General features: G+C 34.3%; 1 protein-coding gene across 1 annotated transcript in view; it reads left to right on the forward strand.

Annotated features, from left to right (window-relative positions):
- Positions 1-21,654, forward strand: part of l(2)k09848 (WD repeat domain 74 lethal (2) k09848) — a 44,538-nt gene extending 22,884 nt beyond the window's left edge. Inside the window, exons 7-10 of the mRNA XM_076510134.1 lie at positions 2,852-2,952; positions 5,160-5,358; positions 14,341-14,599; positions 21,564-21,654. Coding sequence (XP_076366249.1) covers positions 2,852-2,952; positions 5,160-5,358; positions 14,341-14,599; positions 21,564-21,586 — 582 coding nt within the window. The 3' untranslated portion in view covers positions 21,587-21,654. The remainder of the gene's footprint in view (positions 1-2,851; positions 2,953-5,159; positions 5,359-14,340; positions 14,600-21,563) is intronic.
- Positions 21,655-22,539: the final 885 nt, after the last annotated feature.

A 22,539-nucleotide genomic window follows, 5' to 3' on the forward strand; every position in this document is an offset into this window, starting at 1 on the left:
AGGAACTTGGAGTCCTTCAAGGCTGTGTATTGAGTGTTACACTCTTCAGTATAAAGATAAATGCCATCACTGAACAACTCCCTCTCACTGTTGCGAATGGGCTGTATGTCAACGACTTTCACATCTCATGTCAGTCGTCAAACATGAGATATATTGAGCGGCAACTACAAACCGCCCTCAATTGTGTACGGAAGTGGACTGTGGCGAACGGCTTTAGTTTCTCTCTCTCCAAAACTGTATGGATGCACTTTTGCCGTCGACGGGGTATTCACCCTGATCCTGAAATGCATATCGGTGAAGTTTTGCTGCCAGTGGTCCCGGAGACCAAGTTCTTGGGGCTTATCTTTGATCGTAAACTGACCTTTATACCACACTTAAAGCAGCTTGGTCAAATGCACTAGAGCACTGAACATCCTCCGTGTTCTCTCTTCTACCAGTTGGGGGGCAGATCGCTGTTCAATATTAAAGGTATATTGTGCTCTTATTAGATCGAAACTCGATTATGGATCAATGGTCTATGGCTCTGCCAGACCTCGCCTTAAAGATGCTGGACCCCATTCATCACCAAGGACTTCAACTCTGCACTGGGGCTTTCCGAACCTCTCCAGTTCAAAGCATATACATTGAATCTCATGAACCTTCTCTACACCTTTGCCGTTTGCAACTATCATTACAATATACTTCGAAACTTCATTCCTTACCAAAGCATCCCACCTGGAAATGTGTTTTCCTTCCTCGGTGGGCAGTACTTTTCAGAACAGGCGATCTGTCATTGCTCTGTTTGGCCTTCGCATCCGGGCGCAATTGGATGAATTGGGTTTGTCCTTGGATAACATTGCAGATTCCACAGGTCAGCCCATCCCACCATGGCTTATTACAGCCCCCAAATGTGACCTTTCTTTCAGTCACCTAAAACAGGCAGATACTCCAGATTGGAAGTACCGTCTTTTATTCAATGAATATCTTTCAAACAATCATTCAGTTCCCATTTATACAGATGGTTCCAAATCAGGTAATTCAGTGGGCTCTGCTATGGTTTGCTATGGGTCAGTAGTTGTGCGCAGAATCCCTTCTACAGCTTCTGTGTTCACTGCTGAACTGTATGCCATATCTCTTGCCCTGGATCATATTGCAGCTGAGCAGTACTCCAACTGCACTATTTATACTGATTCGCTTAGTTCTATACTTGCCTTGGAATCGCTACACATTAGCTCACATTTTATTCTCGCTGATATTCGAAACCGACTGGCCCATTTCTCATTAGCAGCTACTTCAATCCAGTTTTTCTGGATACCAGGCCATGTTGGTATTCGCGGGAACGAGCTTGCAGACATGGCAGCTAAATATGTCTGCTTCAGCACCATCACTCCTATGCTTATTCCGTACATGGACTATGGTGTTGTCTTCAAGGCTTGGCTCCATGCCAGCTGGCAGTCCACTTGGAGTGAGCAAAGCGACAACAAACTTTATTCAAATCAAACCCAAAATTGGACTTTGGCCATCTAGCTTCCGTAAAGTTCGGAAGGAGGAAGTTGTTCTTGCTTGGCTACGCATTGGTCACAGTTTTTTAACTCATCATTTTCTTTTATCTGGAACTGATGCACCAATGTGTAGTTTGTGTAACACTCAAATCACTATCAGCCAAGTTTTACTTTCTTGCCATCGTTACAATTCTCAATGATGGCAGTATTTTAAACATATTTTTTCCCAGGGTCAGTCTGTAACATTGGACAGAGTTATTGGTGATGGTGACTCTGTCCACCTTGATAATGTTTTTAATTTTTTAATGGCCATTAATCTTTTTAATCTCATTTAAGTGTTGCATATTTATTCATTACACCTTTTTAATTGTGGTTCCTTTTTACAGTTTTAATCTCTCTTCTTTAATTTGACATTGGACAATGGCCAGAACATTAAATAACTCGACAACCAGGAATGGAAAGGCCAACTTCAGGTGACTAACGCTACTGTTTGAACTATCCGTTTGAACTACTCGTTAGTCGTCTTGGCGAGTTGTTATTATACTTTTGCTGCATATCTTTTCACACTTACTACTTAATGTTTTAGTACTGGCCATATTGACACATAACCTGGAACCAGGACTGGAAAGGCCAACTTCAGGTGACTGACGGTGGTTCTTGAACTTACCTATTAGTCTTCCTGGCGAGTTATGATCATTACCTTTTTGCTAGAGTAAATACCTTACAACTTCTTATACTCTGCTTTCTATCTTAACATTGTAGACTAGGTGTCAACATTGGTTTTATACTTTTTTGTTTTACCTTCATTTCCATTTATGTCTATTACCACATTTATTTATTTGTTTATTTTTTTATTTTTTTTTACATTTTTACCGAATGTCTGGCGCAGATAGCCTCGGTGCTTTGTGCCCTAAAACACTAAATCAATCAATCAATCAAGCCTCTCTTTGCTGTAAAGAATAATACATTAACTCATGTAACAATTACTAATGGAAGTTTTAGAGATCTATGGTTTAAAGTTTCAAAAGATTACTAGTGTTTAGTAAAAATTTTAAAATGAATTTACATTCATTATCAATCTGTTTTTCAATATATTTTATGAAACAATAGCAAACACATTCTCATATTTTTTACTTTTTCTTTCAGTTTTTTCATTATGTTTTTACTTTAATGTTTTTCTCCATAGAATCACTGTTCTTATCACCAAAAACTTGAAATTTTTAATGTAACAATTAAAATCTAATGTGTGAAGTCCATTTTACAAATTAAATACAGGTTTGTGCAAGTTATATGAAATTAATTTGTTCATGTATTTTCCAGAAAGTTAGCAAAATTTTTCTAATTTAATTCAAATTTTTTATTCTTTTCAGATTCACATTTATGATCCTTTAACTCCACAGAGACGTCCTGTTTTAACAGTTGAATTTGATGAATATCCTGTTACTGCCTTGGCAGTGCCTCATTCAGCAAAGTAAGTTAGAGTACATTATGTTTATGTAGTAGAACACAGTAATAACAGTTGTAAATATCTTACCCTTTTTCTTGTTTATACTGGCATATGTACAGCTTGTAGTGAGAACATTTTTAAGTATTACTTTCAGCATCTGAAAGAAGTGTTAAACAAAAACTGGTTTAGCATGATAATTCCAACTTTTTATCTGATAACAATCATTAATGTTTAGGTTCCTCTGACCTGTGGAGCAACCAATTAGATACCAAAAGCAAAAACTAAATTTCTATTAATTTAATGCAAGTTTTTCTTTTAAATAGAAATGATGAAGAAAAAAAAAATTCTGAAAATTTAAAGCCATTAACTTATTTATAAGGCTGCAAGTTTTAGATAAATCAGTTTGCAATAATTGTGTTGGGTAATGCTATAAAAACGTTAGGTATAGAATTTTCTAACTGACTAGAAAGTTTATTATTATGTTAAAGCTTTTATAACTAGAAGCTTTTGCATGTTTTTATTTAGCTAAATTTTACTATTTATTTTCGTGCTCTAATTAAGCCTTTTACTTTATAGCAATTTTTTGATCTTAAAAGTTGTATGATGTTTTCCTGTAGTCAAACAGTAAATTTAAGAGTGCTAAATTCCATGTTTTATTGAACTACTAATTATAAAATTGTCAATAAATTTGGTATCAAACTATAATTCAAAGTTTAGTATTATACGTTAGTTAATTTCTTAACTTCTAAAGTAAATATTAAAAAAATTAAAACTTCCTAAATATTAAGTTTTGTGTGCAAGGTGGTATGTCAGGTGCAGCTTTGGTTCAAATTGTGATGTCAAATGCATATTCCTTAGTTTCTTACAAAATAGGAACTCAAATTATATATATTGAAAAAATTAATATAGAATAAGAACCTTGTATCTTTTCTATTTGCTGAGATACTCCTATGTTTACTAAATCAAATACAGTGGTCCTACCCATTTTAGGAACATATACCAACTTTTATGAGACATGTGAATAACCAATCAAAGGCTTGGAATGTCCTCTGGTGGCTTTCTCAGCCTCTTAAGTATTTGGGTGGCAAACTATTTCTTTCATGCTGGATTGCAAGTGGTAATTTAGGACTTTAATGAGCTCATTTTCATGTGTTTTAAGTCCCAAATACAACTTAGTTACTAAGCTTGAAAATTAGTGGGATTCTATGGTATTCATATAGTAAATTATAATTTTTGATTATTTCACAATGTGTATATAAAGCCTGAAAAACCTTTGCATTCTCAATGTGTGAAATTTGAGGTTTATCAATGAGAATAATGTTTTACTTCTTTTTTTGTTCTTTGTTTAATAAATTATTTGTAAACAGTAATAACATACATACATATAATACCTTGTAACTGAAATGACTATTTTACAAGATACTGGTCTAGTTGAACACAGTCAAAACAGGTTACTTTGTAAAGGCCAGTCTTATATTCTTGGATATAACTAGTGCTCATGAGCTGTGTCATTGGAACTTCTTTTATGTTAGCCAGGCACAGCTGAAAGATCAATATAATAATAATAATAATATATAATAATGTATAATAAATATTAGTTTTAAGTTATTTAGACTAAATGTGTTTTTCATGCTATAATTTGTAGTCAGTCTAGAATGAAAAAATGAATTTTTATATTTGTTACAAGATTGGTCAGATTGGCAGAACCTTTACAAAGATTTGATAGTGAAAATAACAAACATTTTTTAAGAAAATTTATTTTGATAATTATTTGTAATATATATATATTTTACATGTGAAATTTCAAAATTTTGATTCATAAAATTATCTTAAATCTTAAAACAAAATTATTTTGCATGTTGGAAAGTTGACAACAACAAAAAAGGAAGGCATGAGAAACACATTACTAAAATAATCTTAATTTAAAAAAGTTGATGTTTTGCACATGTAAAAACTCATGAAAACTGTAACAAGCACAAAATGGTTACAGAGTTGGTCAGTGGGACTGAGTCTATGCTGAAAGAGTTAATGTGCATAGTTTTGTGCCATAGAAAAGATCATTTGTTTGACTTTGGTCATGGTTTTTTATAAATCAAGTTTTTTTATATTCATTTTTATTCCAAGTTTATTAATTACTAAATATATCCTAATATTCAACTCTGATTTTTAACATGTGAGTGAACATTATTAAGGAAGTTCTAAGTATCACATAAATTACTTTACTTTTTCAGTAATGTGGTTGCAGGAAATACAAGAGGAAGAATGGCCCTTATTGACTTAAGAAAGAAATCTCTGGCTCATGTTTACAGAGGAGTTGCTGGGAGTATTCGATGTATTACTTGTCACCAACTAAAACCCATTGTTGCATCTTGTGGGTTGGACCGATTTGTGAGAGTTCATGATTTAAATTCCCATTATCTTCAGTTAAAGGTACTATATATTGTTTATAAATAGCACACATTTCGCTTAATTAGAAATTAATATTATTTTTATTACTTGTAAAGGAAATATTTCTTATATCACCTGTACTAGATTTCTATTCAGTAGTGAGACTGATACATGTCTTTCAACAGAATGAAATACTTGAAATATTGATTATCCCTTAATTGCATGCTCTAATTTAAGCCTTGCAACTTCTCTGAAATGCTATATATCCAAGACTGTAAATATCTATTCATGTACTTGCTCATTGCATGTGAATTTTGTGATCTTGAGTAGTTTTTCATACATGGTATTTAAAGTTTTGAGTCGAGCTTAATTTTTTGTTGTGATTGACTGTGACTTAGGATGACAACTGCTTTATAAGTCTTAGAATATTTTGTTAATACATTGTTTAACACTCAACACTGGCTTGATCCATTTGACAGACCATGTGTCCTCTTTGCACTCTTTCAGTCTTTATAATTTTGATACTACTAACTTTTAATTTAGTATGTATATCTTGTAAAATTTGGTAAACTTTCTTTAAACATTATCTTTCACAAAAAATCTCAAATTTCATTTTCATAATTTCTTAAACTTCCTAAATATGTTTCAGATGTTTGTTTTCAGTTACACTTTATATTGTTATTTTATCTACCCAATCTCTAGAGAAGCTTGGTCAATTTGACTGACCTTGTAACAACCAAACAAAATCAATAAATCTAAATTACTTTGTCTTTCTAGAATGGTTTTGAACTGCAACATGAAACTACATTCATTTATTCTAAGTAAAATAACTCCCTGTTATTAGCAATGAAATGATAAAGCCCTTAAAGTTGAAAGGGCTAATATGTTTTGTGGCACCAGATATTAAATACATAGTCCTGAATTCACAGTGCAACCACAAGGCTACACTAGCCTAGGGGTGTATTGCTTACATGCTACAAATATTAGTAACAGTGCATTATTTAGGCCAGGAACTTTACAGAGGGGTGTGTTTGGAAGTCTTTAAGCTTTCCTCTTAGACATAAGGATTTAAAATTTATGCAAAAATATATACTAAGAAAATTATATTTATATTGCTGAATATACACATCTAATCTAAACTATTTTCAAACCATGAGTAACAACACTTATTTGCTTAGTAACCATTGTAATATGTGGAAGGTGTTAAGTTAGCTTTGTTTAACTCTTTTAACTGTGAGTAAATTTCTTTGTCAATTAACTACAACCTTTGCAAACAAGTTGTAATACTGATATTATTATATTGTTGATATAACTATATCTAGAGCTCAAATTATGTTCAATAATTATTTTTTTTAATGGTTAAGTATTGTTTAAAAGAAAATGTTACTGTTCTTTTATCACTGTCAGAGTAATTATTATATTTTGCAGACCTGGAATTTTTCACCAAAGACTAAAAGTACTGAAACTGTTTAAAAGTAGTATTTAAACAATCTCAACACTTTAATACATTTGAATGTACATAGCATGACAATTTCATAAGCAATAAACAAAATGACAGTAAATACTATTATATAATCCAACATGAAGTGTAACTTTACTATCAAGGTTTCAGTAATAGCATACAAGTTGGATGACAATTATTCTACAGTAGGTTTCTGTCTTTTTGGGGTTAAATATCAACCATAAATGGAGAGCACAAATCCATCTCTTTTAAAATAATATATCTGAAACAAGCCAAATGTGTGTGCAAAACTATTTTACCCTATAGGATAAAACAGTTTTATCTGACTCTAAATTCTTTTTTGTATCAAAAGTCTAATTTGGAGGATTCAATTACTTTTGAATCCAGTTTACAATACAAATTATTTCTTTACTCATTTCTCAATAGTATCATTGAATAATTCACTTATGCTACTTTGTGGGCTACCACAGTTGCAATTTGAACCTTAAATACCTTTTTCTTTTTCTCAAAATCCACACAGATGGGCCCCTCGGTGTGGATTCCTGTACGTGGTGAGGGGCCCTCCCAGGAAAGGTTCTGTTCTTTCAGTTTACCTCCTCTGGGATCCAAACATCCACCCATGTGTTTGCTGTGAGTGGTGACCCGTGAAGGGGAGGAGAGGATCCTGGTTGTTGAGGGGTCCAACCATAACACACCACTTTGGCCTTGAATTCCTGAAGATGGGCAGCCTTGGGATGGCCCCCCTTGGGTCAATTGGCTGGTCCACTCGGGCTAGGGTCAACCAAGTACCAGTGTTGGATGTTCTCAACAGGTGTTGTGGACATTGTATCTGATGTTAGTGTTTGGGTATTGTGCTCACAAAACCCTGGCATTGCTGCAGTGTCCTTGTTTGACATTGTAGTGCATCCCCTCATAGGGCTCCATGGTGGATGGGGTCAGTGGGTGCTGAAACATTCTTTTTTTTTATTATGGATCCTCCAAATAAAAACTTAAATAGTGAAAAAACAGTTCATAGGTAAACGATCATGCCTTGAAGATTCTGAGCAGCAATCTTCAATATCTGTAACACCTGTTGTACCTCATTTTCTTATACTATATTCTCTTTCAGACAAACCTTTAGGACAAATGTCTCCCTTTTTCATTCAGAAGGGACAAGAAGGACTTGTTGGCTCTCAAAGTCAGTAAAAAAGCTTTGCTCTGGTGACATATTGGTAGAAACATCCAAATCTCAACACAACAAACTCCCCTTGCATTCAAAGGCAATTAGGGATATACCTACTGATGTTGCATTTCATGCTACTTTGAATTCATCTCAAAGATTTTTGTTGAGAGGGATTTGAAGAACATTCCAAAGTCGGAGATTCTCACTGGTTTCTTCACCCAATGAGTTTCTACGGTGAGGCATATATCCACTCACAAAGATGGAATTATGGTGCTGACCAGTGTCCTCATTCTGACATTTATGTCACCATGTCTGCCTGCCACCATCAAGGCAGGTTATCTTATTTGCAAATTACGGCCATACATTCCAAACCCTCTTTGTTTCCAGTGTCAACGGTTTGGTCACTCAAAGACATCATTTCATGGTTCCTTCATATGTGCTCATTGCAGTGGCAAGGACAATGATGTCTATGAGTGTGAAATGGACCCTCATTGCATCAATTGCAATGGCTCTCACCTGTTCCTCTTTCGTTCTTGCCCTAAATGATTGGAAGAAAGAGGTACAGTGTTTGAAAACGATTCATAACATTTACCTATCCTGAGGCTCCAGAATTGCTGTCCACCATCTTATCTCGGACGTATGCTGCTGCACTTCATTCCACAACAACTGTGGTAGTGCAGACATCTCTCTGTTCCTCCTTAGGAATCATTCTCCAAACAAGTGAAAAGTCTTTTGACTCAATGGTTAAAAAAGTTGTTGCATCAACTTCACCACCTATCTCTGTGTTTTATATACATTCCACCAAACCACATCCTTTGGTTCCAGGTACAGGCATTTCCTTGGACACATCTTCTTTCACCTCAAGATGCAAAACAATCATCTATTCACATCTTCAGTCTCTGGAATTCCCTTCTAACGGCAAAGACCTGTCCAATTGACCCAAGGCAGGATCTATGGAGGTCGATAGACCTCCCTCGAAAAAGGAAAGTAAGGAAAATGACATGGTCATAAACAGAAGGGTTCTCCACCCAATTTGCCTACACATGCATAAAATGGCCACTCTGATACAATGGAACTGTCGAGGTTTTGCTCTATTTTGTATAACATCAAAACACTGATTGCTTCCTACTATCCTGTTTGTCTTTCCTTACAGGAAACATTTCTCAAAACTGCTGATACAGTCTCCATTCGGTAGTTTTCTCTGTACAGAAATGACAGGCTGTGTGATGGTGAGTGCATGGAGGGGTGGCACTGTTGGTTGATCAACATGTGCCCACCCTGTCTTTACAACTCAACACACCCTTGGAGGCCATAGCCATCCATGTTTGTATGGGTCATACCATCACTGTTTGTTCTCTCTACCTGTTACCTGGAGAGACATATGATCAGTCAGACCTTGATCCTCCTTTTTTCATCCTGGAGGACTTTGATGGACATCATTCCCTCTGGGGAAGTGCTGATATTGATAGGAGGGGTTACTCTGTACAGCGTATGCTCTCTGATCACAACCTTTCTCTTTTCAATACTGGTTCTTCTACTTATTTCCATGTACCTAGTCAGTCCTTTACTGCTATTGATCTCTCAGTTTGCTCCCCTTCATTATTTTTTTACCATTTTTATGAAGGGTTGACAATAATCCATGAGTCAGTGATCATTTTCCTATAATTTTGATAGAGACTGGCCGTGATCAATGCCACCCAACCCGCATGCCCCAGTGGAAGCTGGATCAAGGAAACTGGCCCTCTTTCACTGCTCTCACAGAACTTGATCCTGCCATTGTCTGTAAGCCATCAATAGACAACTGTGTGGCAGCAGTAACTTATTGTATTATATGAGCAACTGCTCAGTGTATTTCTAAAACCTCGACATGTTTTCCACTATATCCTCGTCCATGGTGGAATCCTGCCTGTCACATGGCACAGAAGGCTCAGAAATAAGCCTGGGATATTTTCCGCAGATATCTCATACTCTCGAACCTCATCACTTTCCAGCGGGTCTGTGTACATGCTCGTGGGTAAGACGTCAGAGCCAGAAGGAATCTTAGATTAAGTTCATATCTAGCATATCTTCTACCACCAGTTCCAGTGTCATATGGGGCAAGATTCGAAAGGTCAATGGGCAATATAACACTGTTCCCCTCTCGATCTTGCTCTCTAATGGCCAGTAAGTAGCTGATACCTGGAGCATTGCCAATACTCTAGGTGAAAGCTTTTGCCAGGTATCTAGCACTTCTGCTTCTTCTTCCACCTTAGCCATCAAAACTCATGTAGAGCAACCACCTCTTTCCTTTTGAGCTGATTGTCTCTATGACTATAATTGTCCCTTTATACTGGTGGAACTCGAGCTGGCCCTTTGTCAGTCTAGCAGTACATAGGTTGGACCTGATATACACTATGACATGCTATGCCATTTATCTTCTGCTTGTCTTGCTATTCTTCTGATTGAATTTAATTGGATCTGGCAGGAGAATGTTTTTCCTGATGCCTGGTGCCAGGCTATTGTCCTACCTTTCTCCATGCCTGGGAAGGATCCCAAGATTCCTTCAAACTACCGCTCAATTGCTTTGACGAGCTGTCTCTGTAAGACCTAAGAGAGGATGGTTAATGCTCGTCATGTTTGGTTCCTCGAATCAAACAACCTCCTCTCGCCCACCAAATGTGGGTTCTGAAGACAGCACTCCACCATGGACCACCTGATTCAACTTGAAATGTCAATCAGAGAAGCCTTTCTCAAATGACAACATCTTGTATCAATATTCTTTGACATTGAGAAGGCTTATAATACAACTTGAAAGAATGGCATTTTGCGAGACATCCATATATGTGGGTTATGTGGCCATTTGCCCATTTTTTAAAAAATTTTTCAATGGATAGGAGATTCCGAGTTCATGTGGGTTTGACACTTTCCTGTTCTTTTCTACAGGAATTTGAAGTCCCTCAGGACTGTGTTTTGAGTGTCACACTTTTCTGTATAAAAATTAATGTCATCACTGAACAGCTCCCTCTCACTTGCAAACGGGCTCTATGTCGACGACTTTTACATCTCATGTCAGTCGTCGAACATGAGGTATATTGAGAGGCAGCTACAGACTGCCCTCGATTGTGTACTGAAGTGGACCAGAGCAAACGGCTTTAACTTCTCTCTCTAAAACCCTTTCCATGCACTTTTGTTACCAACGGGTATTCACCCTGATCCTGAACTCCATATTGGTAAAGTTGTGATGCATGTGGTCCCTGAGACTAAGTTCTTGGGGCTTATCTTGAACCATAAGCTGACCTTTATTCCACACATCAAGCAGCTACGAGTCAAATGTACGAGAGCAATGAACATCCTCCATGTCCTCTTACACCACTTGGGGAGTGGATTGATATTCTGTGCTAAACATATATTGTGCTCTTATTTGATTGACACTCGACTATGGATCGCTGGTCTATGGCTCTGTCAGACCATCGGCCTTAAAGATTCTTGACCCTATTCATTATAAAGGACTTCGGTTCTGTACTGGGACTTTCTGCACTTTTCCAGTTCAGAGCTTATACATAGTCTTATGAACCTTCTTTTCACCTCTGCCGTTTGCAACTATATTTACTGTATGCTTTGAAACTTCGTTCCTTACCAAAGCATCCCACCTGGGATTGTGTTTTCCTTCCTCGATGGGCCATGCTTTTTCAGACCGGACGGTCTGCCATTGCTCCTTTTGGCCTTTGTATTCAGGCGCAGTTGGATGAATTGGGTCTGTCCTTGGATAACATTGCTGTATCCACTGGTCAGCCCATTCCACCATGACTTCTTAGTCCCCAATTGTGACCTATCTTTAAGTCATCTGAGAAAAGCAGACACTCCCAATTGGAAATTGTCTGCTATTTGCTGAACATCTTTTGAACCATCTTTCCATTCCTATTTATACAGGTGGTTCGGAAATCAGGTGACTGTGTGAGCTCTGTCATGATTTGTTGTGCTTCGGTTGTTGCACGCAGAATCCCTTTTACAACTTCTGTGTTCACTGCTGAACTGTATGCCATTTATCTTGCCCTGTATCACATAGAAGTTAAGCAATACTCAAACTACAATATTTATACTGACTTGCTTAGTTCTCTACTGGCACTGGAATCGCTTCACGTTGGTTCACACCCTATTGTTGCCGATATTCAAAACTGACTTGCCCATTTTTCTTTAACATCTTCTATTCAGTTTTTCTGGATACCCGGGCCATGTTAGTATTCGCGGGAATGAGCTCGCCGACACTGCAGCTCAGTCTATCTGCTCTGGCATTATCACAGCTGTGACTATCCAATACATGGACTATGGTCCTGTATTTAAGGCTCAGCTCTGTGCCAGCTGGCAGTTGACTTGGAGCGAGCAACACGAAAACAAGCTTTTCCAAATAAAACCTTATATTGGACTTTGGCCATTTTGTTTCCGTAAGGATTGGAAAGAGGAAATTGTTCTAACTAGACTATGCATTGGTCATTTTTTTAGCTCATCATTTTTTTTTTATATGGAACCAATGCTCCAATGTGTAGTTTATGTAATACTCTGATCACAATAAGCCACATTTTATTTCCTTGTCTTCGTTACGATTTTCAACGACATCACCATTTTAAGCATGTTCTGTCCCAAGATTTGTCCATAATGTTAGACAGTGTTATTGGTGATGGTGACACTGTCCATCTTAATAAAGTTTTTAGTCTTTTAAAGGCCATTAATCTTTTTAATGTCATTTAAGTTTTTTTAATTTATACATTAAACCTTTTTAATATGGCTTCCTTTTAAAAATCAGTACATCTAGTTCGATTTGAAATCAGAAACTTGCCATGACATTAACTCGAAACCAGGACTGAAAAGGCCAACTTCAGGTGACTAATGCTGCTGTTTGAACTACCTGTTAGTCATCCTGGCGAGTTATTATTATAATTTCGCTACACATCTTTTAAAACCTTTTATTACTTTCCTTTTTGAAAATGGCCAGAATGTCATATAATTTGGAACCAAGACTGGAAAGGCCAACTTTAGGTGACTAATGGTGGTTTTTGTACTTATCTGTTAATCTTCCTGGCAAGTTCTGATTATTACAGTTACGCTACAGAAAGTCCTTTGCAACTTGAATTACTGTAGTTTTTCTATTGATGTTTTTGACTAGATGTAAACATTGGTTTTATGTTTTTTTAACTCTGTTTTGTTTTACCTTAATTTCCTTTTATGAATCTTACTAAATTTACTTTTAACTTTTTACCGGTTGTTTGGTGCAGATAGCGTAGCTGCTTTGTGCTATAAAACACTAAATCAACCAACCAACCACACAGATGGGCTCACTTACTTTAGAACATTTTTTGACAAGACAAATTATCCTCCTTACTGTTATTAAATTGAAGTCATTCTCAGGAAAGCATAGACAGCAATATAATTTCGAAACAATGTATGACTTAAGAGTTAAATGACCAAACTTCTCATAATTATCACCTTTAGAATATTTATTTCTGACACACTTTTTATGAAAACTAAAAAAATCATTAAATATTAACTCATAAAATAAATAATAATGCCTAAACAGTCATATATATTCAGTATAAATGCCTAGCTGTACACTGCCTTTTTCTTGAAATTCTAATACAATCCCAAACAACACAGGATTATGGTACATACAATATATACAAACTATGTGAATTCTAAAACTTGTAAATTTTTAAATAATTAAAATGATCTTGTCATATGACAGCTTTTAAAACTATTAGTATTTTAATCTATGATATGAACATTATGCTCTTTATCTTATTTTCTAAATTTACAGTGATGTTTCTTTTTGTGGATTGAAAGTAAGTCTGCTCTTTATAAGAGTCCCAATTTCATGCATGATGTAGTATAAGATTGCTTTAATTAAAAAAGAAAACAGCAAATTAATCTTTATTCATTCTTTACTCATTTAACAATGTTGCTGAATGATCTACCTATTTACCTGGATTTGTAAGAATTTTAGACATGAACTACAAACAGAAGCATTATGTAAAACCATTAAATCATTAATCTGTTCAAATAAGTAAAATTCCTGCTTAATTATGACTGTCTAAAACTGGATAGGAAGTACTGAAAAGGGCAAATGATAGCAAAGTATTTGATTTATTGATTTCTCATTGTGAGCATGTGTGTTTCGAGAAAATCAAGATTCACTCATTCAGTCTGTACCTCAAAATGTAAACATTTATTATTTTAGTGTTTTTTCTAAACTTCTGTCTGTATCAATATCTTCCTGTTCAAAGCTTATGTTCATATTTGTTGCTTAACATAATTATGTAGTATTACAACATGTTATTTTGTATTAAATTTTTAAGGCTTATGTTATAATCTAGTTCATGTTAACTAGTGTTTGAGGAAAGTATTAATTCTAAGTGTTTTATTTTTCAAGATGTACTTAAAGTCAAGATTAAACTGTTTATTGATGAAAACTGATGACAACATTTTTGAAGATTCAAAAAACAACAGCAGTGACACTGATGAAATGAGTGATGAAGATTTTGATCAGGAAAGTGATAGCCTGTGGCTTAACATGGAGAACGTTGGGGATGAGGAAAACAATAAACAGGAAAGTCATGTCAAACATGCTCTTCCATATGGGGAAGAAAAGAATCTTAAACGTTTGAGATATGGAAATACAGAAACAAAAAGTAAGCTTTTTTTTTATCCTATGTTTATTTTAAACAATTTCTGAGTTTAATCTTCAGCTATACCATTTACACATGAATTCTTTCCTGTTTTAGGATGTCAAAATTAGCTCCATTATCATTCAAAGATTTACTAGTAAAAAATACTTAATTTATGATAGTCAATTATTTATTCAAAGCAAACCATGAGACCAAGTAAATGGATATACTGTCTGGGCTGCTTAACCCTTTTTCTACAGGCTAGGTATAATATGCACGAGTTCATCTTTATAACTTTTGATGAAGCATGTGTAACTTCACAAAATTTGATAAACTTTTACTAAAGATTATAAGTATTATATACAACAAATCAGATTTTTTAATGAAATATTATTACTAAAGGTTTGCTTGTGAAAGTAGTCTTTCATTATTAGTCTGAGTGCAAAGTGATATCATGCCATGATAAAAAAAAAACTGTTCTTTGTCCCAAAAATCTCATTTGTGTAATCTCAAACTTAAATATATTTCAAATCTGTGTTTTCAATAGGACTTCATATTATTTTCTATTCCCTAACTGTTTGGGATCTGTCAATTAACCAATCTTGTAACCACCATGACAATATTATGAAATAAATAAAAATTATGCTTTTTTTCATGCTAGAATGACTATGTATTATAACATGAAAATACAAATATTTAGTTTAAGTAGCTTGAGTCTCATAATACTATATATTAACATGTATATTTTTTTATTATATTGAACTTCCAGTTGTGCCTACCTAACATTACGTAACTTGCATTGACGCAGTGCACATGTACTCAGGTCACATATACAGTAATATAAAATTGACCTTTAGTGTTCCCTGTCTTGGCTGTGTTTTAGTGGACTAGTAATTATACAGTCACATTCTAGTTATTATGCAATCTATGTACATATGTATACAGACTATTGCTATTTAGAAATAAATTATTAAACATATTTTTCTTAAAATATAGAACAATAAATCAAGAAGTAAAGCAATAATTCTCAGTATGATCTTTGTACTTGGTTGTTGCTGAACATTGGTTGCTAAACCTTTTTAAAATTTTGCATGTGGAGGATATCAAGCAAAATGTTTTAATGTTTTTATATATCCAATTTCATAACCAAAAAATCACGATTGACTACACTGATACCACAGAATTTCACCGTAATTTATTAAGCTTAGAAACTGAGATTTATTTAGATCTGAAAAACATATGAAATTTCAATCAGACTAAAGACACAAATTTCTACTTTCTTGGAAACTTGGATTGAAAGCGGTAACCTCTCTAAGATTAAAATGGCTTAGAAAATCACACTGGGGGACATTCCAAGCTAATTGGTTATTGACATGTTATATATTGTAGTAAGAGTATATAAGGGACGATATCAAAAAATGGAAAGAGTTGAATGGGGTCCTTAGTGTTTGATTCAGTTTATAAGCTTATATTGGCAAAATAAAGATACAAGGTTCTCATTTTATATTCTAGCTTGTCAGTATTAGTAATTTGAGTTTCTAATTTATTCAAATTTATAGACTAAGTAGTTTGACATCACAGGCATCTAATTTTAAAGTGTTGCATTCAATGTACCACATGACTCATTAAAATCTATATTTAGATGTTCTTTAAATTAAAAAAATAATTTGTATATAATATTAAAGTTTGAATTATAATTTAAAATTTTGAAAGTAAGTCAACAAATGCAATGACATGGCCTTTGAACCCTGACCTGTTGCAAAAGGATTAACCTACAAGTCTTATTTATAATAGTACATTGATAATGTAAAGTGGTCTTACATAATGTCCTTTATTTACAAGTTGACATCTGACACACAAATTTATATCTTAACCCTGATATTGAATTTAGTTTACTGTGACTGATCTTGTATTTTACTGCAGAATGAGTTTTAAATCCACTAGGTATTTGCAAGTGTCAGTTCTCTGTGATGAGTTGAAACTTACTGTTATTGTATTTATCAGGTAAAAATATTACTTCAGGATTAGTTTCAACTTATCTAATCACATAGTATTACAAATTTGCTTACTCAGATGCAATGTTTCTAAGTTTTTTTTTTTCAAACAAAAACCATTTTTTGTAATGTTAACTGTGAATATTTGCTGTGCTTTCAAAGGTTTTAACACTCCTACGAAAAGACGTTTCTAGTCCTGATTTCTCCAAGCCCGTTCCCCTGGCTGTGGTTTCGCTAGATAGTAGATAGGGACAGTGGGAATCTCGTTAATCCATTCATTAATGGATTTAAATGGCAATTTCATTTAAATACAAAATTATTAGCCTAATATTAATAACCTTTCAAGTTGCTCTGGGGCCTATTAGGCCCCACTTTTCATAGGAGTGTTAATATAGTCATTCCTGTTTATGCATGTTTTAACAGTGGAAAGACTATGATCCCTTTTTCAAAAGTTTGAACTGATCATCAATGTGTTTGTACTTGTAAAAATAAATTAAAAATTTATGTAGCAAATTTATTTAAAACTCAAACATTCTTATTCCATGTCCCTTTTCTGTAATATAATTTTGTATTAGCATAAAACAATACAAACAGTACTTTGAAAATTGGCTTTTAAAACCCATTTTTATGTTACAGTATTACCTAAAATTGATTTTAAAATTTTACAGTTTTTGTTAAATTTTAACACATGAACAGAAGTTCCATAAGGGTCACTCTTAGTAGGCCTTACCCACCATAAATATGTTTTTTACATGTCTTTTTCTCTTGTTTACATTCGTATGCAATGAATACACAACTTTTTTCTGTAATTGTTATTCTGATAGTAGAATATGTATAAACTTAAAATATAGAGAGAAGTGGCATTTCAAGCCATGATCTTGAAAGGTCATATTGAAATCATATTAGAAAAGTTGCTTTCAAAACATCCTTGCAAACAACATTGTCAATATTTATAACTTTATGAACATATTTTGTACCCATCAAATGAACTAGATATAGCTGACTGAAAAAATTTGGCTCATTTATCCCTTGAGATGGATATTTGTATGTGGTGAGGGGACCTTCCAGAGAAGGTTTTATACTTTGTTTACCTCCTCTGATATTTGAGGGGTCCAACTCAACACACCAGTTTAGTCTTGAATTCCTGTAGATGGGCAGCCTTGGTGTACAGTGCAGTCAACCAAGCACTAGTGTTGGACATTCTCAACAGGTGTTGACATTGTCTGAATCTGGTGTATGGGTATGGTGGTCATGAAACTTTAACATTGCTGCAATGTCTCTGTTTGGCATTGTAGTGCATCCCCTTATAGGGCTCTGTGGTGCATGGGGACAGTGGGCACTAAAATATTCTTTCTTCTGGATACCCCTATTAGTGAAGTAAAAATAAATCAAACTGAGAAAAAGAAAATTATAATTGGAAAATGGCCACAAATGGATGACTCTCTTCAATAATCACTATCATAGTTGGTTTCTGTGCCTAGATTTCTCGTTTTGCACTCACCTGAGAAATCTTCAGGGCAGATGCCTCCCTTTTTTGTTCAAAAGGAATTAGAGGGGCTTACTGGCTCTCCCAAGCTAGTAAGAAAGTCACACTCTGGAGACATTTTGGTCGTAACATTCTCATCACAACACACTAAACTCCTAAATTTGAATAACAGTGGGGATATACCTACTGTGGTTACTTCCCATGCTACCCTGAATTCCTCAAGATGAGTTATTACTGAGATTGACTTGAAGAGGTGTTTCTGTAGTGCTTCGAATGTCCACTCATTTACCAGTGTTCTTATTTTGATATTTACATCATCATGTCCACCTACCACAATTAAGGCAGGTTATCTGAACTGTAAGGTATGGCCATTCATTTTCAACTCGAAATGTTTGGTCACTCATATCATGTTGTGGTTCTTTAACATGTGCTCATTGTGGTAACAAAGACCACAACACCTAGTGGGTGCAAACTGGAACCACAGTGTTAATTGTAGTGTTTCACATTCCTCTTACACTTACTAAAGTGGATCACAGCAAATGGTTTTACCTTTTCTCTCTCTAAAACCATCTGCAAGCACTTTTGCCACCAGTGGGGTATTCACCCTGATCCTGAGCTCTGTTGGAGTTAGGCTTCTTGTGGTTTTTGATTCAAAGGTCTTGGGGTTTATATTTCACTTTAAAGTGACTTTCATTCCACATCAAGTAGCTATGCATCAAGTGTACAAGAGTGCTGAACATCCTCTGTGTCCTCTTTTTCTCCTCCTGAGGAGTAGATCTGTATTCTGTGCTAAAGATCTTTCATGCCCTCATTTGACTGAAACTGGACTATGCATCTCTGGTCTGTGGCTCTGCCAGAACGTTGGTCTTAAAGGTATTGGATGCTGTTCATCATTTGGAGCTTTGGCTCTGCTCAGGGACTTTCTGCACTTCCCTATTCCAGAGTTTGTACACAGTCTCATGAACCTCCTCTACACCTCCGCCATTTGCAGCTGTTTTTAATGCATGCTTTAAAATTTCGATCATTACCACAAAATCCCACATAGGGTTGTGTTTTTCTTCCTCAGTGGACCATATTTTTTCATGAAAGGAATGGCGGACCATCTGCTGATTTTTGTTTTCAGTGAAGGTACCTGAACTGGGTTTGCCCTTGTCTGCTATTCTTCCTTTTGACCTTTGTATCCAGCACAGTTAACTGTATTGGGTTTGTCTTTGGAAGATGTTACTGTCCCAATAGGTCAGCCAGTCCCACCATGGCTTATTACTCTCCTCAAGTTTGACCTTTCTTTGAATCATTTTAAGAAGGTAGATACTCCTTATTGGAAATACTGCCTTTTATTTGCTGGACATCTTTTGAACTATCCTTCCATTCAAATTTATATGGGTGGGCTCTGCCATGGTTTATTGTGATTCAATGGTTGCACACAGGATTCCCTCTAAAGAGTCTGTATTCACTGTCAAACTGAATGCCATTTCCCTTGACCCAGATCACTTTGAAGCTAGTCAGTACATGAACTGTACTATTTATACTGACTCTTATCTCTCTACTGGCCTTGGAATTGCTTCATGTTAATTCTCATCAGTATTCAAAACCAGCTGGCCCATTTCTTTTTATCATTTATTTCTATACAGTTTTTCTGAATATCAGGCCACATAGGTGTTTGCAAGAATGAGTTTGCTGATGCTACAGTTAAGTCTCTCTGCTTTAGTGCTAATCACTGCCATGCTTATTCCATACATGGACTATGGTCCTATACTTAAGGCTTGGCTCTGTGCTGTTTGGCAGTTGACTTGGAGTGAACAACATAAGCTTTTCCAGATCAAACCTTTCATTGGATTTTGTCTTTTTTCTGTAACAATTTGAAGGAAGAAATTTTCCTAACTAGGCTATGTGTTCAATTTTTTAATTAACTCCTTGTTTACTTTTATCTGGGACTGATGCACCAGTGTGTGGTCTGTATAACACTCACAATAGCCCACATTTTATTGTCACACTTTACTTACGACTGAGCAATGGCACCATTTCAGACTTTTTTTTTTTACCATGGGTATACCACTAGCGTTGGACAGTATCATTAGTGATATTTATACTGTCTGGCTTACAAATGTTTTTAATTTTTTAAGGGTCTTTTGCCTTTGTAATTTTATTTAAGTTTTTATCTGATCTTGGGCCACAGTTTTTGTTTTAATTTAATTTCCTTTTACACTTTATAATGCTTTTACTTTTTTGTTTTTTTTTATCAGTTGTTTGCACCATAAAATGCCAAACAAATAAGTTCAAACTTGATGGACAGACATCTATTTTCCCAAATTGTATTATTGTAAGACCTTTTGAAGTTTATTTTTAGCTGTGTACAGGCTATATATAGGTAGTCTGAAATACATTTAAGAACTTTCACTTTTTATATATAGCATGGGTAATTTTTTAGTAAAATTCTTTACACAGGGTTTACTCTAGTTTGTATTGCTTGTTATGTGTAATAATCACTTCAAAATTAGTTTAACTTTTGCTCTCCTTTAGTAGCTGAAATGTATTTAAATTATTTAGAACAAATCAATGCTAGATACAAATTAGGAAAGAGGAATATTGCACAACTAACTATATTAAGAAGGGATGAAATTAATGTGAAATGAGTAACTATTTCAAGTATTGATTGTATATATGTGAATTTGATATTTTTTTTATTAATGCTTTTTGGTTAAAACTGAAAATTAGTAGACCAGTGTTATGTAATTCACAAGACTTCAAAATGCAATAACATACTTGACTTTAAGTAAACTACTACAACTGAAAGCCAAAATTAATTACCACAGCATATTCAGCTCTTATTTACAATACAACTTAGTTTTGTAATTCATTTTCAAAGCTTCATTTTAGTTCATATTGATTTTATAGCCCAAGAAAAGTTATTTCTGAATTTGTATATAAAACTGACATTGCTTGTTTTTAATTCTTCTTTCTGGCTATAAGACTATTTTTGTCAAAATGTATTCATTTTATTTGTTACCAACACATTTTCCTTATGGCTTATTTTTTCTAAGGTTAGAACATTTGAGAAACATAATCCAGTTGTTGAAATTAATGCAGAACATCCAGTAAATTTGAAAATTCATTATTTGTAATAATGGCTGACACTGATTCTAAAAAGCAAGTTTAGCACTTGGAATTTATTAGTATTAAACAGTAATTACAGATGTAAAGTAATTTCTTTCATGTGATGAAGTCAAAACATTTTTCAGTTATTGTCATTGTCTTAAGATTTGTATATTAGTTGGTGTTTTTCTCAGGTTATTTAGTTTTAGCTAGCATTATTCCATTTTACTTTGATTTAGATATTACTGCTGAAAAAAATATGTGAAGATAGATACTTTATTTGTTTTTTGACTACATTGCTTTTTTCATTACATTACTAAAAAATCCATTAAATTATGCAATGAAAATGATAGTTTGACTAGATAACAAATGTAAATTATAAGAGATACTTTTAACATAGTCTTTTTTTTTGTAGGTCAGTTCAAGAGGAAGAGATGACACTTCTGATATGCTGCTTTTCTGTAGATAATTTTTTGAAATAAACAAATTTTGAGTTTTGAAATTTATCAGAAGTTATTTTGTAAAATCATTTATCTCATAATTTTTATTCCTTATGTTATTCAACAAAAACTTAGATCTTGAAATTCAGTAATGAATATTGTACTCTATTGTAGTTTATCCTTTCAAAAAAATTTGTAGATATTATGGGTTCTAGGTTGTTTGACTTTTCCTTATTCTTAATTTAGCTTTAGTTATTTATATCTACAATAATAAAGGATATATTTATAAAAGACTGTCATAACTCCAAGAGGAAAGAACCTGGAAACCTGAAATTTTGCACCCATGTTAATTGGACTCTGAGGATCTGCCCATGGGTATTATTACTTATCCATGTACACGTGTGTGTGCATGCATGCATCTTTTTAATAAAGCAATCTGGTGAAAAATTGCATAGAAAGAAGTGGTTTCTTGCATAACAGCCTCTAATATATAGAAAATCCAGTGCATTTTGGTAAATGCATTCTGCCAGTGGCCTTTTTATAATCTAATATTTTTAAGAGGCTATATGCTGAAATATAAAATTAAATGCATAAGCTACAAAATTGAAAAACATTTGTTTTCTAACTTAGAGGCTTTGTTAATTAAATTTTTTTTTACTATATGGTTTTGTAATCTAAGTTTTTAAAATCAGTCTGAGGGAAGGTTACCTTTATAAACAGGCCACATCCTATAAAGGAGTAACAAAAGTATATAGATTATACTTTTATTAAAATGGGTTTAGAATTCACACACTCATATAGTCATTTGGAATACATGAACATAATAACCTGAGCAGAGTCAGGTAGCTAAGTTTAAGTACATAATTTTTCCAGTTTTTGTTCTAATACCTCAGACTTTGATTCAGTTTTGAGACATGCTATGCTTTAATCACTTCATTAGATGTATTATTA

The sequence above is a fragment of the Tachypleus tridentatus genome, chromosome 1, assembly GCF_004210375.1.
Source record: "Tachypleus tridentatus isolate NWPU-2018 chromosome 1, ASM421037v1, whole genome shotgun sequence".
Lineage (NCBI taxonomy): Eukaryota > Metazoa > Arthropoda > Merostomata > Xiphosura > Limulidae > Tachypleus > Tachypleus tridentatus.